Genomic DNA, 13,451 nt, shown 5'->3' on the forward strand with positions numbered 1-13,451 from the left:
AACCAGTGGTCTCCTCCTGGAGAGCAATCATTTAGAATTATTCATTTTGTTGGCATGAAGATAATAATACATAGGTCAATTAAATTCCCCAGGGCTGGTAGGTATAGATCATTCTAATTGAGTTATATTATTGTAGCCTGGGATATTTTCCAAAGATTATAATTTACTCTGTACAACTATACATAATGTATAGATATACTCATCTTTATAGCAGAGATTATGTGGCCTTATGTGTCTGGCCCCTGGGTGATCAACCCCTCTTAACAACATGACCTAGGAAATGATTCCTTTTGCCACAAAAAAATTTCAATAATTTTTTAAATTGAATACCTTTAAAAAAAATGGTAATGGAATTTCAAAGTTTGACACACACTCCCTTGTCCACCCTAGAAGCTTTGGGAAGGTGATTTTGTACTAAGTGATAATATCACTTATATATAGTTCTTAATAGATCTAGAAAAAAATTTTTTGACTATTTCAAAAGGAAAACAACTCAATGAAAATATAATCATATTAAAAAAGCTTGAAACAGTACACTTTGGCATGTTCATTGACTTTTTAAGGAAGTATATGCTATACACTGGGGCTTCCCAGGTGGCACAGTGGTAAAGAATCTGCCTGCCAATGCACGGATGCAAGAGACGTGGGTTCGATCCCTAGGTCAGGAAGATCCCCTGGAGAAGGAAATGGCAATCCACTCCAGTATTCTTGCCTGGAGAATTCCATGGACAGAGGACCCTGGAGGGCTACAGTCCATGGGGTAGCAAAGAATCAGACACAGCTGAGCACACACGTGATTAGAGTAGAAAGAGTAATCAGCCATAAGGAAACTAAGAAACTACAGCTGTTTTTTTTTTTTTTTTAAAAAAAAAGCCATTTGGACCCCATTTCATGGGCCTCTCGTCAATCTGCTGGTTTCCATTGGCCACTTTGACAAGAAAAATGGGGCCAGACCTGGTGTGACAGCGCGGCGGTCAGGAAGCTGTTCCCAGGCTACAACTGCTCCCACTCTTGTGACCATAATTGCCTCTCAAGTCAAGAAGCTGGTGACTGGACCCCAGAGTTCTGAGTCCAGACACCTGACAACCTCTAAACAGTCATGTTTCTGCCACCTCAACATGGTCACACCAGCAAGAGATGGCCTCTGCCCTATTCGTAACTTCCTCTCTTGGCAGGGTTCACAAATTCGTACCCAGAACCATAGCTACAATAGATGCTGTTGACCACACCCAGCACGGACACTCAGGAGCAAAGAGGATGCACGGACCAGTCATATTCTAATGCTTTCTTCCATTTTTATTTAATGTGGAAACTGAGAAGACTGAGAGCAGTTTCCAGATTAATTAGCCTAAATTACTGGTTTCCAGATTGTTAGCCTAAATTTGAGCTCAACTATGTATTAAAATCACCTTGTGAGCTTTTCATAAAGGCCTGATACCTTTACACAGAGATTCTTGTGTAAGTAGGGCTCAGTGTGGCATATTTTTTAAAAGCTCGTGGGTGATTTTTAAAGCAGCCTATCTTGAGAATCACTGGCCTAAATGAATGGATAGATAGCAGAGCTCCAAAGACCAGCTCAATTGAGGGCACCTGGAAATTTTAAAACAAGACTAAGCGCTTAAGTGTTGATTCATCAAAGAAGTTAATACTCAACTAGATTGATTCCACAACCTCAAACTGAAAAACTTCATAATTTTCTTACTTTGGTTACAACACTAGTTAGAAAATATTACAGTAAATCTTGTATAGGAGCAATTATCAATTAGAACTATTCTGATTATTCTCTGAATGGGGATTTCATTATATTATTAGCAATATGTTAAGTCATTTATCAACTGATAATGATAAAGAATTCATTCAGAAGCATGATTTTTCATACTGAAACTCCTGGGAAAATATTAGCTTTTGAAGGGGTACAATGCCAAACAAACAGATGGACCAGCATCAGAACTTCAGAAATTTTCTGGGGATGAATATGAAGAATGACCTTGTGCCTGCTCAGTCGCTTCAGTCGTGTCTGATCTTTGCAATCCCATGAACTGTAGCCCATCAGGGTCCTCTGTCCATGGGATTCTCCAGGCAAGAATACTGGAGTGGGTTGCCATTTCCTTCTCCAGGGGACCTTCCAGACCCAGGGATTGAACTGGCCTCTCTTGCATATCCTGCATGGGTAGGTAGGTTCTTTACCACTGAGCCACCTGGGAAGCCCACTCTTGCCTTAAGGGGAGACAAATTATCTGTGCTTGTTTATGTTTAAAAAGTCTGCGCACTTTGGAAATAATACAAAAACAGGACACTAGAGCTTCGTTTTGTAAACATTCTGTAAAGGTCTTTATACCTTTGAAAACTTGTGTGTGTTTGTGTGTCTTATGTTTTTAAATTGAAACTTCACAGAGATTCTTCTGTAGTTTGCTGGGTTTGACAAATCTATTTACTATCCACCCCCAACGTCCCCCACTTAGTTTCCTGAAAGAGATAGAAGTATCCAGGAGAAATGGATAGATGGTACTGGTAAGGGAATCATAGCTAAAGATTGCCTGCAGTAACTGGAATTTGTTGATAGTTTATAACCATCTCAGCTCTAATCAAACTTGCATTTTTCTTGACCACCCCAGATTCGCTCACAACACAAGAAGACTGGACATTGACAAAGACGTTCATTTGGTTCTTTACGGCCACACTGGCAATACTGTAAAATTCTTTACCCATGCAAAGCTACTTTCATCTATAATTTGTTTCCTTGAGGGAAGAAAGAAAGAACTAATACAGATCATGTTCAGACTGACAATTTAAACTCCACTCATATTTTGAGCCCCAGCAAGCAGCTACCAAACAAGTTTACCAATTCTGTGCCATGCCACCTTACCTTAATTTTTGATGTTTCTGAAGTCAAACATTGAAACCAAAAGGACAGTAAGCTGATGATAAATTCCCGATTAAATGCTTTGTCCACAGTGCGTCCTCAGTAAATAACGAATGAGTAAATCAAAAGGAATGTCCTACACCCAGCATGACCCTAAGTAAATCTACTTCTTTTGTAGACCAAAAAATTGTCTTGAATTTCTTGAATAAAGTGGCTTTCATGGGTCAGCTTTGAAAGTCATTTAAAGATGCCATTATATATTGCTTTAATAGCCCTGAAACCACCAAGCAACAAGTTCTTTGGAATATAAAATAAGAAAGCAAAGTTTTTGGTTTTCTTTTTTCTTTTAGCTACCTGTCCAGCCCAGGAAAATCAGTGAGAGGCTCTTTAACATCTTTAAGTAAATAAATGAGCACCTTGTTACTTCATGGTGCTCTAGTTGGTGGAGGTGAGTGAGCACTGGGGGAACGAGCCATATCTAGCTTGGACATCTCATCAAGGATATCAATGACTGCAGCTGGAGCTATTCCACACATTTCAGGGACCCTGGAATCCCCGACCCTCGCCACAGCCTTCAGTTCCCAAGTGCATTCGCTTTGCTTACCTGAACTTGTCTTCTCTTGGCATCCTTGATACTGTCAGGCAGTAAAAGTAGCTTTTTCTGACTCTGGTTGTTTCTTCTGTTTCCTCTTGAAGCTGGCAGCTTCTTCTTTCCCTTTTCTGAGCTCTGGGTCAAGTGTGCTAGGTAATGACATAAGGAAAGTCTTTCAGTGACAAATGGCACAGAAACATAGAAACAGCTGAAAAGGAGGCTGCGGCAAGGGAGTGGAGGAGCTTGTCTAGCTTCATTTTTCAAAATGTTGCACTAGACTTGAGTCTGTTTTGAGTTCACATTCCAAGTTCAAATTCTGGCTTTGCATCACTAGCAGAATGACAATTGGCAAGTTCTTAACCCTTTTGAGGTTTGGTGTCCCCATTTGCAAAGTGGAAATAACCATATGAGGTAGGTTTTATTAACTCAGTTGATGTATGTATTGGGATGGCCAAAAGGTTCATTCAGGTTTTTCTGTACGATGTTACGGAAAAACACGAACAAACCTTTTGACCAACCCAATAAAATACACAGCACAGTGCCTCCCACCTGGTAGATGCCCAGTAAATATAAGTGTTCCCATCATTCCATTCTTGTAGCTACTCCATCAATGGTGGTTATTATTAGTATCATTATTACTTGGGAACATCTGTTCTGTAATTTTACATTTAATATTCATTATACCATTTATTTAAGAATTGTTATTTTCTGAAAAAGAACATCTTCCCCACATTTGGTATTTTTAGAAATGTCAGTCCTGGTTTTCTTTTGACTCATTTTTATATTTTCTCCATTTAACTGTAATCATGTCTATCATTTCAAATCCAGGATCCTCATAGAAGATCTTCAGAAAGTACTGGAAAAGGGAAGCAGTTTGCCAGCCTGGAGAAGTCGAAGATCCCTCTCTGGATATAATTATGAAGTTTATCACTCCTTAGAAGAAGTATGTAATCAAAGGACTTTTTGTGGCTTTTTTTCAAGTGCCTCTTTATCATTCAGGTCTCAGGACTGGGGAGAAGCACAGGGACACAGGCAGAAGTTATGTGAAGAATACTTAAGCTCTTACAATGTCCAGGCACCTCAGTTCTCTTCCATTAAGCATTTTATATGAGAAGTATATACGAGAAGTAGCAAAAAATTTTAATTTCACGTGCTTTACCCAACCCACCCCTACAATGGCCAGGAGAAGTGCAATGGAAGAATGTGGTAATGCTGCTATATAGTCAGCCCTTGGCATCCAAAGGACATTGGGTGCAGGACCCCCTGTGGATTCCAGAATCGTGGATACTCAAGTCCCTCGTGTACAAAGGCATGGTACAGTCAGCCCTCAGTATCCACCAGTTCAGCATCCAAGGATATGGAGGGCCAACTGTAATAACAGTAATAAACACCCTAACTGGAAATCCATGGAATGTAGAGCTAGCCAGAGTTTGAGGGCAATGGTTTGGCTGAGCAGTGGAGTAAATTTTGATGTTGGCCCCATACCCTCTGCAAATTTGAGTCCCCCTAAAGCCAAACGGCATGTGTGGCTCCTCAGAGCCTGTTAGCTTGTTGTTACTTATTTTATCTGGAAAACACAGGGACCCATCCTATTGCTGCTGCTGTACATCTGGGCAACAACTAGTTATCCTTCAAATCTCAGTTTGTGCAAGAAGACAGCTGGTTCTACTCTCCCAGATGGGCCAGAACTCCCTGTCCCAGCCCCAGCATATTACCTGCACCCATAGTACATGGATGTGAGACCTAACATAATTTTTAATTATGATTAAGTACTTGATTAATGCCTTCCTCTCCTAATAAGCTGCAAGGGCCCTGGGGGCTGGCCATTGCTTTCTTGTTCACCACTGTATCTCCAGTGTCAAGCAGAGACTTCCAAATAGAGGGTCGTTGACAGAATGAATAAATGAATGAGTACATACATTTTTTCATTCTTCCCCTGAATTCTGAATTGAGCAAAGGAATGCCAGTCATAGAAGTAATGAGATCCTGTTATATTCTTAAGAGAATGTTTGGTTCTCTTGATAATGACTTTTAAAATTACGTGCACATATTTTATGTTTTTAACATACATTTTAGAAGCTTGGAGTTAGCAGCAATGGAAAGGATTTCGATAACTTGATACATTAAAGTGCTATTAACATGCACTAGAAAAAGGTCAAAATTTTAAAATATATAAATATAGATAAGTACATATACCTGTGTGTGTTGAGTTACTCAGTCATACATACATATACGTAAATATATGTGTGTTCATGTGCTCATTAGACTAAACAGCGATAGAAAAAAAAGGAAAATATGAGTACTTTCCAAATTTTTTTTTAGACTCTTACAGTACTTTGCCTGGAAAATCCCATGGATGGAGGAGCCTGGTAGGCTGCAGTCCATGGGGTCACTAAGAGTCGGGCACGACTGAGCGACTTCCTTTTCACTTTTCACTTTCATGCATTGGAGAAGGAAATGGCAACCCACTCCAGTGTTCTTGCCTGGAGAATCCCAGGGACGGGGGAGCCTGGTAGCTGCCGTCTGTGGGATCACACAGAGTCGGACACGACTGAAGTGACTTAGCAGCAGCAGTACACATCTTGAAACAGTGGGACACTTTTTTTGTGACTTCCTTCCTCTCCTATTGGGCTTTTAAGTCAGAAATGTTACCCATCTTTCTAAATACCTTATTTATCTACCTCAAATATACCTTTTCCTGCTGACAGATAAATGTGTGTGAATGGATCAGTGTCAGTATATTGCTATTACTGGGGAAATTATTCATGGTATACCCTCTGATGTGTGGCTGGATAGACTAAATCTTAAATGCAAAAGATAATGCCTTTTTCTTAGCATCTTCTGTTCAGTGGTAAATTACAATGTATAGGACTTAAACACTTTCCAATAGTTGGGATGGTTTTTCTGAAGCTTACTTCTTTCTTTTCCTCTTAAACACTTGGAGATGAAAGAAATAAATTTTTATTTTTAAACAGAATCCAGAATACATTGATTAACTTTCTGTAAAATTTTGCCATTAAGATGTTAATGACAAATAGTAGTAGAAAGGTATGCTTTAAAAAGGGAACAATATGAAGACAAAGCAGCTATATACGAGAGCAGAAAATAAAGTGTAATTTTTAGTATCCTGAAGAAAATTAAGACTACAAAATTGGCTTTTCATTAAATTTTATACTCCATACATGCTTTTTGAGTTCCAAGACCTATTGTCTTTCTGTTACCTTTTGTTTATTAAAAGCTCCATAATTGTGTGAGTCTAATATGGTTTTTAATTTATTTGCTTTTAGATTCAAAATTGGATGCATCATTTGAATAAAACACACTCAGGTCTCATTCACATGTTCTCTATTGGAAAATCGTATGAGGGAAGATCTCTTTATGTTTTAAAGGTAAAAAAAATAAGAAATTAGCAACTGAATATTTACTATTCATCTTTTTCAGCTTTGACTTATAAGGAAAAGAAGCAAAATGATATTTCATAGTGTCTCGTATTTAACATCATCTGGTAATTTAAGACTGGTGGCTTAGATAGTAAAGAATCTGCCTACAAACAAGAGACCCGGGTTTGATCCCTGGGTGCAGAAGATACCCTGGAGAAGGGAATGGCAACTCATTCCAGTATCCAGGCTGGATAATACCACAGACAGAGGAGCCTGGTGGGCTGTCAGTCCATGGGGTTATAAGGTGTCAGGCATGACTGAGTGACTAACACTTTCACTTTTTTTCCACTAATTTAAGAAAAAATATTTTTTCCCTTAAGTTTTTGAGCCATATTTAATTTTTGCCATTTAAGTATTCCAAAGAATACTATTTCTAACTTATTCAGAGTGACTGATGAACTTCAAAAATAATGACCTTCAAAATTATTTGTGGGCTGGTGCTGCTTACAATGAACAGAAGCAAAACTATATAAATGTGTCAGAAGGTGTGCGTCACTCCCAGCCCTTGAGCCTGCATTCTCTTCCAGCTACTCACCTATAGCTCTCCATTCCTTCTCAGCCAAACATCTTAAAAGATTGTCCTACATCACTGTCTCTACTTCCTCACCAACCATTCAGACCCTGGACTCCCTGACCTTTGCCCCGACGATGACTCTAGAACTTCTGCATGACTTCTCCTTGGCTCTCTTCCCGTCTCAGAGCATCCTCTTCCCTTGTCCTTTCTATACGTGCTGGTGACCCCAGGGTTCTCTCCCCAGCTGTGCTCTGTGTCTACCTGCTGTCTCGGAAGCACATCCACCGCATGGTTTCAGCTATCATTCCAGACTTATCTGTTCAGTGGACTCTGCTCTCTAGAGCTGGGCATCCTCATCTCGACACTCACCAAAGCACCTCAGACTCACGATGACACCACTGTGCTCCAGATCAGGAAACATGAACCACCCCGAATTCCTCTTCCTTATTCTAACCACTTCAAATCGAACATGAAGAACTGACTATTTTTTTTTTTTCCTTCTATCTTCTGGATTTATCACAACCTCTCCTCTTGTCCTCACTGCTGTTGACCTAGGCTTGTTTCTGGATCTATTCTCCCTGGACTATTACAATCATGGCTTCAGGACTGAACTTCCTCATGAGTCCCCATCCTCTCATCCTCTAACCTAACTATACACACACACCCACATCCCTCCCATAGAATACAGGATGAAGCCTTATCTGTATGTCATATCCAGGAATGTCATCTGTCTCTTGCCTCTGTGTCAGCTTCATCTCCCTTCTTTCCTCAGATCTTAGAAGCAGTGGTTCAAATATGGTGTGCTCAGCTTCTCTTCCAAGCTTGAGATAGATGTCTTCTTTCACTTGTCTGCCAAGCAAGTTTCAAGTCTTACTCTCCTACTCAAAGTCTTTCTCTCCTGAGAAGCCCTCGTTTGTTCCACAGGCAAATGACACATAGCACCCAATGTCCCCAAAGTAACTCCTGCATATTCACATTATAGTGATGAATTGCTGGTATTTCTGCCTTCTCCACTACCATATAAATTCCTCATCTTCTCATCTCAGAATCTCCAAGGCCAAGCACCGTATCTGATGTTTAAAAGGATTTCTTGAAGTGTTAATATAAGTTGAGTGAATTAATGAATGAATGAAAACTAGATCTCCCATCAATGTCAAAAGCCACCTACTAATTAGTGGGTAAGAAACCATGTTATAGATGAAATTTATATAACAAGATTATAAAGAAAAGTTTATTGCTTGATTCTACAAATCAAATTGTTTTGTGTTTCCTTTATGTACTGTAATAAAATTCGACTTTGTCTTCCTATAAGACATAGCTATTTCTTTAATAGATATTGCTTGGGAATATTTCTGTTACCTTGCCTGGGGAGGGGGGGTTGAGAAAAAGAGGGCAAGGACAAGGAAAAGGAAGGGAAAAATTCAGCTTCTTACTTAACCGCCACATACTATATTAAAATGGAATGTGTGCATGCTAAGTCGCTTCAGTCATGTCCAACTCTTTGCAACCCTATGGACTGGGGACCTCCGGGCTCCACTGTCCTTGGGATTCTCCAAGCAAGAGTACTGGAATGGATTGCCATTCCCTCCTCCAGGGGATCTTCCCGACCCAGGGATCGAACCCGCATCTCTCACATCTCTTGCATTGGCAAGCAAGTTCTTTACCACTGGCACCACCTGGGAAGCCCTAAAATGGAGAAGCACACCTATTTAACCAACTGCCTTTGCCTTATGTATTTTCCACTCCTTTGATTTGTAATTAAGGCAATAAATTTACAGTTTCTGCATAAACAAGCCTTGACTTCTGAAATCGATAGGAACTCTCTTTGTCTTTTTTATGGGTTACCTAATGAACCCAACTCTAGTGAAGTATTATGCTGAAACCATATTAAATTATGCAGGTCAGTGAATCCAAAAATAAAAGCTTGCTTTGGTAACTATGAATACTCTTGTTTTCAGCTGGGCAGAAGATCACGAGCTTACAAAAGAGCTGTCTGGATGGACTGTGGCATTCATGCAAGAGAATGGATTGGCCCTGCCTTCTGTCAGTGGTTTGTAAAAGAAGTAAGTTAAACCCTTTATGCAGTATCCATTTGAGCTAGCCAGTGTTTTTATTCTGCTCAAGGAACAAAACTGGGAATGTGAAGCGAGTGATACCTGAAAATAACACCATAATTTTGTGGGTTGCTTTTATGTTTATGAAGGCCTCTCAAAACCCTGGCTCAGATTAGCTTCACCTCTGCCCTTGGAGACTGGAATTACCAACCCTCATTAAAGAGAAAGAACTTGAGATTCAGAGTGTTTATGAATTTATGACAAATTAGGAACCAACCATAGGAGCTGATGTATGACAAAACGCTAAAAATTCAACGTATGGTGTTCCAAAACATTTTATCATGTGACATTCAGCATGGAAAATTCTACGTGACTTTTGTTCTCCTTCAAAATGATCTCACATATGCTATAGCAATAAAGAGATGCCCTCCTGCTATGGATCTGTGATTTAGACACCAAAGACCTTTAGCATTTGCGGATGTAACATTCGCTGTTTCAGTGCTTTTCAGTGACTAATGGTTGGTGACTCACAGTGGTTTCTCATTTTCTGGAGGCTTCATTTAAGCCATAAGCCTTATGAGGCTAGTATATTGAATGTGTTCTTATCCTAAGAGTGGGTCAGCCTCAGGGGCTAACATCTTAATACGTTCTGATATCTTTCTATTGTCAAGAATGTAATGACTTTCATGGCTTTCTTTTTCAGTTCAACTTCTTAGTGTTTTGTTTTTTTAAAGACTCCTAAAAGAAAACAAACTACTAGTACAGGTAATAAAAGTGAAAAAGTCTAAGGAAAGGAGGTTCTAAGCCAGAAAATAACCCTAAAAATTATTTATGGAAAACCATTAATGATACAAGATAGTGAAATATTTCAGTTATATTTCACTATGTTTTATGGGAAAGTGACCTAGTGCGGTTTGTGATTTTGAAGACTCCCCTAGTCTTAGAAAATATGCCTCACAAATGTCAATGCTGTACTAAATTTGTAAAATCTGCTTCTCCACTACTACCAAGCCCACACAAGTATCCATTTTATAATGTAATAATAAAATTTTCAAAGTATTCCCACTCAGTGTATTCAGCAATTCATGTTCTCTTAAAACACCATTTTATCCAGTAGGACAAATGCAAAAGCTAACAAACTGTTAACCCTAGCATCTTGTATAAATATCCATTATATACATATAACATTTTCTACTGTCTCAAGTTTCAAAAATGAAAAGGGAATAAATGGTTAAGAACAGAACATCTATTGTTTATAGACTATGGTCCTTCCCAGGTGGTGCTAGTGGTAAAGAACCCAGCTGCCAATGCAAGAGACATAAGAGACACGGATTCGATCCCTGGGTCAGGAAGATCCCCTGGAGAAGGGCACGGCAACCCATTCCAGTATTCTTGCCTGGAGAATCCCATGGACAGAGGAGCCTGGTGGGCTGTAGCCCATAGAGTAGCACAGAGTCAGACACAACTGGAGCGATTTAGCACACATGCACGCATGGTCCTGTGTGTTATTATAGAACATAAAATATATCTTCCAAACATTTAATCTCACCCTCACATGTGCAGCCTTTTTATAGCACCTAAACTTAATGTCCATGTGGTAATTGTGTCTCTTCCTATCCCAGTGCCGAGGACAGAGCCTATCTTGTTCATTGCCAAATCCCTAGCACCTAGAACACCATCTGGAACTCAATAATACTTCAGTTATCTGTGAATAAATGGGGATAATGAGAATTCAGTGGTTATGATAATGAGAAATTTCTGGGAGATGACTTGGAATTCATCTCCTAAGGATATGAATGGTACTACCTGGACTTTGCAGTATGCAATATGTATAGCCATACATGGCAGCCCTAGAACCCAAGCTAAATTGAGTCCCAAAGAGTTGATGCTTTTGAACTGTGGTGTTGGAGAAGACTCTTGAGAGTCCCTTGGACTTCAAGGAAATCAAACCAGTCCATTCTAAAGGAAATCAGTCCTGAATATTCATTGGAAGGACTGATTCTGAAGCTGAAGCTCCAGTACTAGGGCTACCTGATGCAAAGAACTGACTCTTTTGAAAAGACCCTGATGCTGTGAAAGATTGAAGGCAGGAGGCGAAGGGGACGACAAAGGATGAAATGGTTGGATGGCATCAACAACTCGATGGACATGAGTTTGAGTAAGCTTTGAGAGTTGGTAATGGGCAGGGAAGACTGGCATGCTACACTCCATGGGGTTGCAAAGAGTCGGACATGACTGAGTGACTGAACTTTTGCTCTCTCTTTTTTGGTGCTTTTCCCCAAATTCAGCAGCTTAAAACAGCAAACATTGATTACTTTCTAGTTTCTGTGGGTCACAATCCAGGTGCAGCTTAGCCAAGTGCCTCGGGTAAGTCAAGATGTCAGCTGGAGATTGGGCCATCTCAGGCTTGTGTGGGGAATCTGTATCTGAGAGCTCAGTCACGTGACTGTTGGCAGCTTCCATCTTCACTGGCTGTGAGCCAGAGATATTAGTTCCCCATCACGTGGGCATCACCACAGGACAGCTCACAACCCAGCACATGGCTACCCTCAGAAAAGATGAGGCGGAGAAAGAGCGAGCAGCCCAAGATGGAAGCTACGTCTCTTTTAACCTAATTTCAGAAGTGATATCCTATCACTTTTTCATATTCTGTCCAATGGAATACATCACTAGGTCCAGACTGCATTCAAGGGGAGGGCATTAGACAAGAGCACAAGTGCCAAGAAGTGAGAATCACTGGGGGCCATCTGGCACCTTAGAGGCTGCCGGCTGTACCTGGTGGGACTTTCTCCGTAGCCATCACTGTAATGTTTGCATCCTTACTTCAACATGAACTGGAAGAAAACTTATCAAGCCTTTTAAGTTCCTGCTAGAACAGCAGATGGCACAGAGGTTACATAAACACATGTAGTAGTCAGACAGCCCTGGGTTGGAATGCCAGCTCTGCCATTTACTAGCTGTGTGATCTTGGTGGGCAAGTCATAATCATAATCATAATATGTGACACACTCAGTTATTGGGAGGATTCAATTATATAATGTTTATAAAAGACAAGAGTGCTTGGCATATAATAAGCAGTTAATAAAATAAATTCATTTTTAATAGGAGTAGTATCAGCAAGTTGATATTTTAAAATGACCAGAGCATCATTAGAAAGAAAATCAGCAAGGATGTGAAAGAACTTAACACCACCAACCAACAGGATCTAAATCACATTTATGGATCACCCAACCAATAACAGCAGAATATGCATTCTTTTCGAGTGCCTGCAGAACATACTGGGGCTTTACCCCAGCTCAGCTGGTAAAGAACCAGCCTGCCAATGCAGGAGATGCAAGAGATACAGGTTCAATCCCTTGGTTGGGAAGATTCCCTGAAGAAGGAAATGGTAACACACTCTGCTATTCTTATCTGGGAAATCCCATGGATAGATGAACCTGGTGGGTATGTCCATAGGGTCTCAAATAATTGAACACAACTGAACACACACACAGAACATATACCAAAATATTCCATATCACACACCAAGAAACAAATCTCAACAAATTTAAAGGAAGTGAAATCATACAGATTGTGTTTTCTGACCACAAGGAAATCAAACTAGATATTGATAACAGAAAGATAACCTCCAAACACTGAGAAATTAAGATGCCTCTGAATTACCTATAAGTTAAGGATAAAATCTCAAGGGAAATTTAAAAAGTAAATTGCACTGAATGAACATGAAAATACATACAGCATATTAAAATTTGTGGTATACATCTAAAACAATGCTATGAGGGAAATTTATAGCACTTAAATGTATACATTAAAAAAGAGGGAAATTCTCAAAACAATAAGCTCTCAACTCAAGAACCTAGAAAAAGAGAAAATAAAGGCAAAGCAAGGAGGAGGAGGTAATAAGGACAAGAGTAAAAATCAATGAAACTGAAAACAGAAAATCGTTAGAGGAATCAGTGAAACAAGGAGCTAGTTCTTGAAAAGATCA

General features: G+C 39.8%; 1 protein-coding gene and 1 long non-coding RNA gene across 18 annotated transcripts in view; one reads left to right on the forward strand and one right to left on the reverse strand.

Moving 5' to 3' along the window:
- LOC147359396 (uncharacterized) overlaps positions 1–13,451 on the reverse strand; it is a 414,201-nt gene that overhangs the window by 302,123 nt on the left and 98,627 nt on the right. For 13 of the 14 annotated variants that reach the window (XR_015140767.1, XR_015140768.1, XR_015140771.1 and 10 more), the window contains one exon: positions 3,468–3,604. This is a non-coding gene — a long non-coding RNA (uncharacterized LOC147359396). Of the gene's footprint in view, positions 1–2,942; positions 2,962–3,467; positions 3,605–13,451 lie in introns of those variants that run through there. The other variant, XR_015140773.1, reaches the window with a different exon arrangement.
- CPA6 (carboxypeptidase A6) overlaps positions 1–13,451 on the forward strand; it is a 296,877-nt gene that overhangs the window by 208,076 nt on the left and 75,350 nt on the right. For 3 of the 4 annotated variants that reach the window (XM_086336657.1, XM_086336653.1, XM_086336656.1), the window contains exons 4-6: positions 4,284–4,398; positions 6,743–6,844; positions 9,368–9,472. In XM_086336657.1, coding sequence (XP_086192783.1) covers positions 6,755–6,844; positions 9,368–9,472 — 195 coding nt within the window. In that variant the 5' untranslated portion in view covers positions 4,284–4,398; positions 6,743–6,754. The remainder of the gene's footprint in view (positions 1–4,283; positions 4,399–6,742; positions 6,845–9,367; positions 9,473–13,451) is intronic. The other variant, XM_086336654.1, reaches the window with a different exon arrangement.

The sequence above is a fragment of the Bos grunniens genome, chromosome 14 (genome assembly GCF_055505025.1).
Source record: "Bos grunniens cultivar Pamir isolate PY7600 chromosome 14, Bosgru_T2T1.0, whole genome shotgun sequence".
Lineage (NCBI taxonomy): Eukaryota > Metazoa > Chordata > Mammalia > Artiodactyla > Bovidae > Bos > Bos grunniens.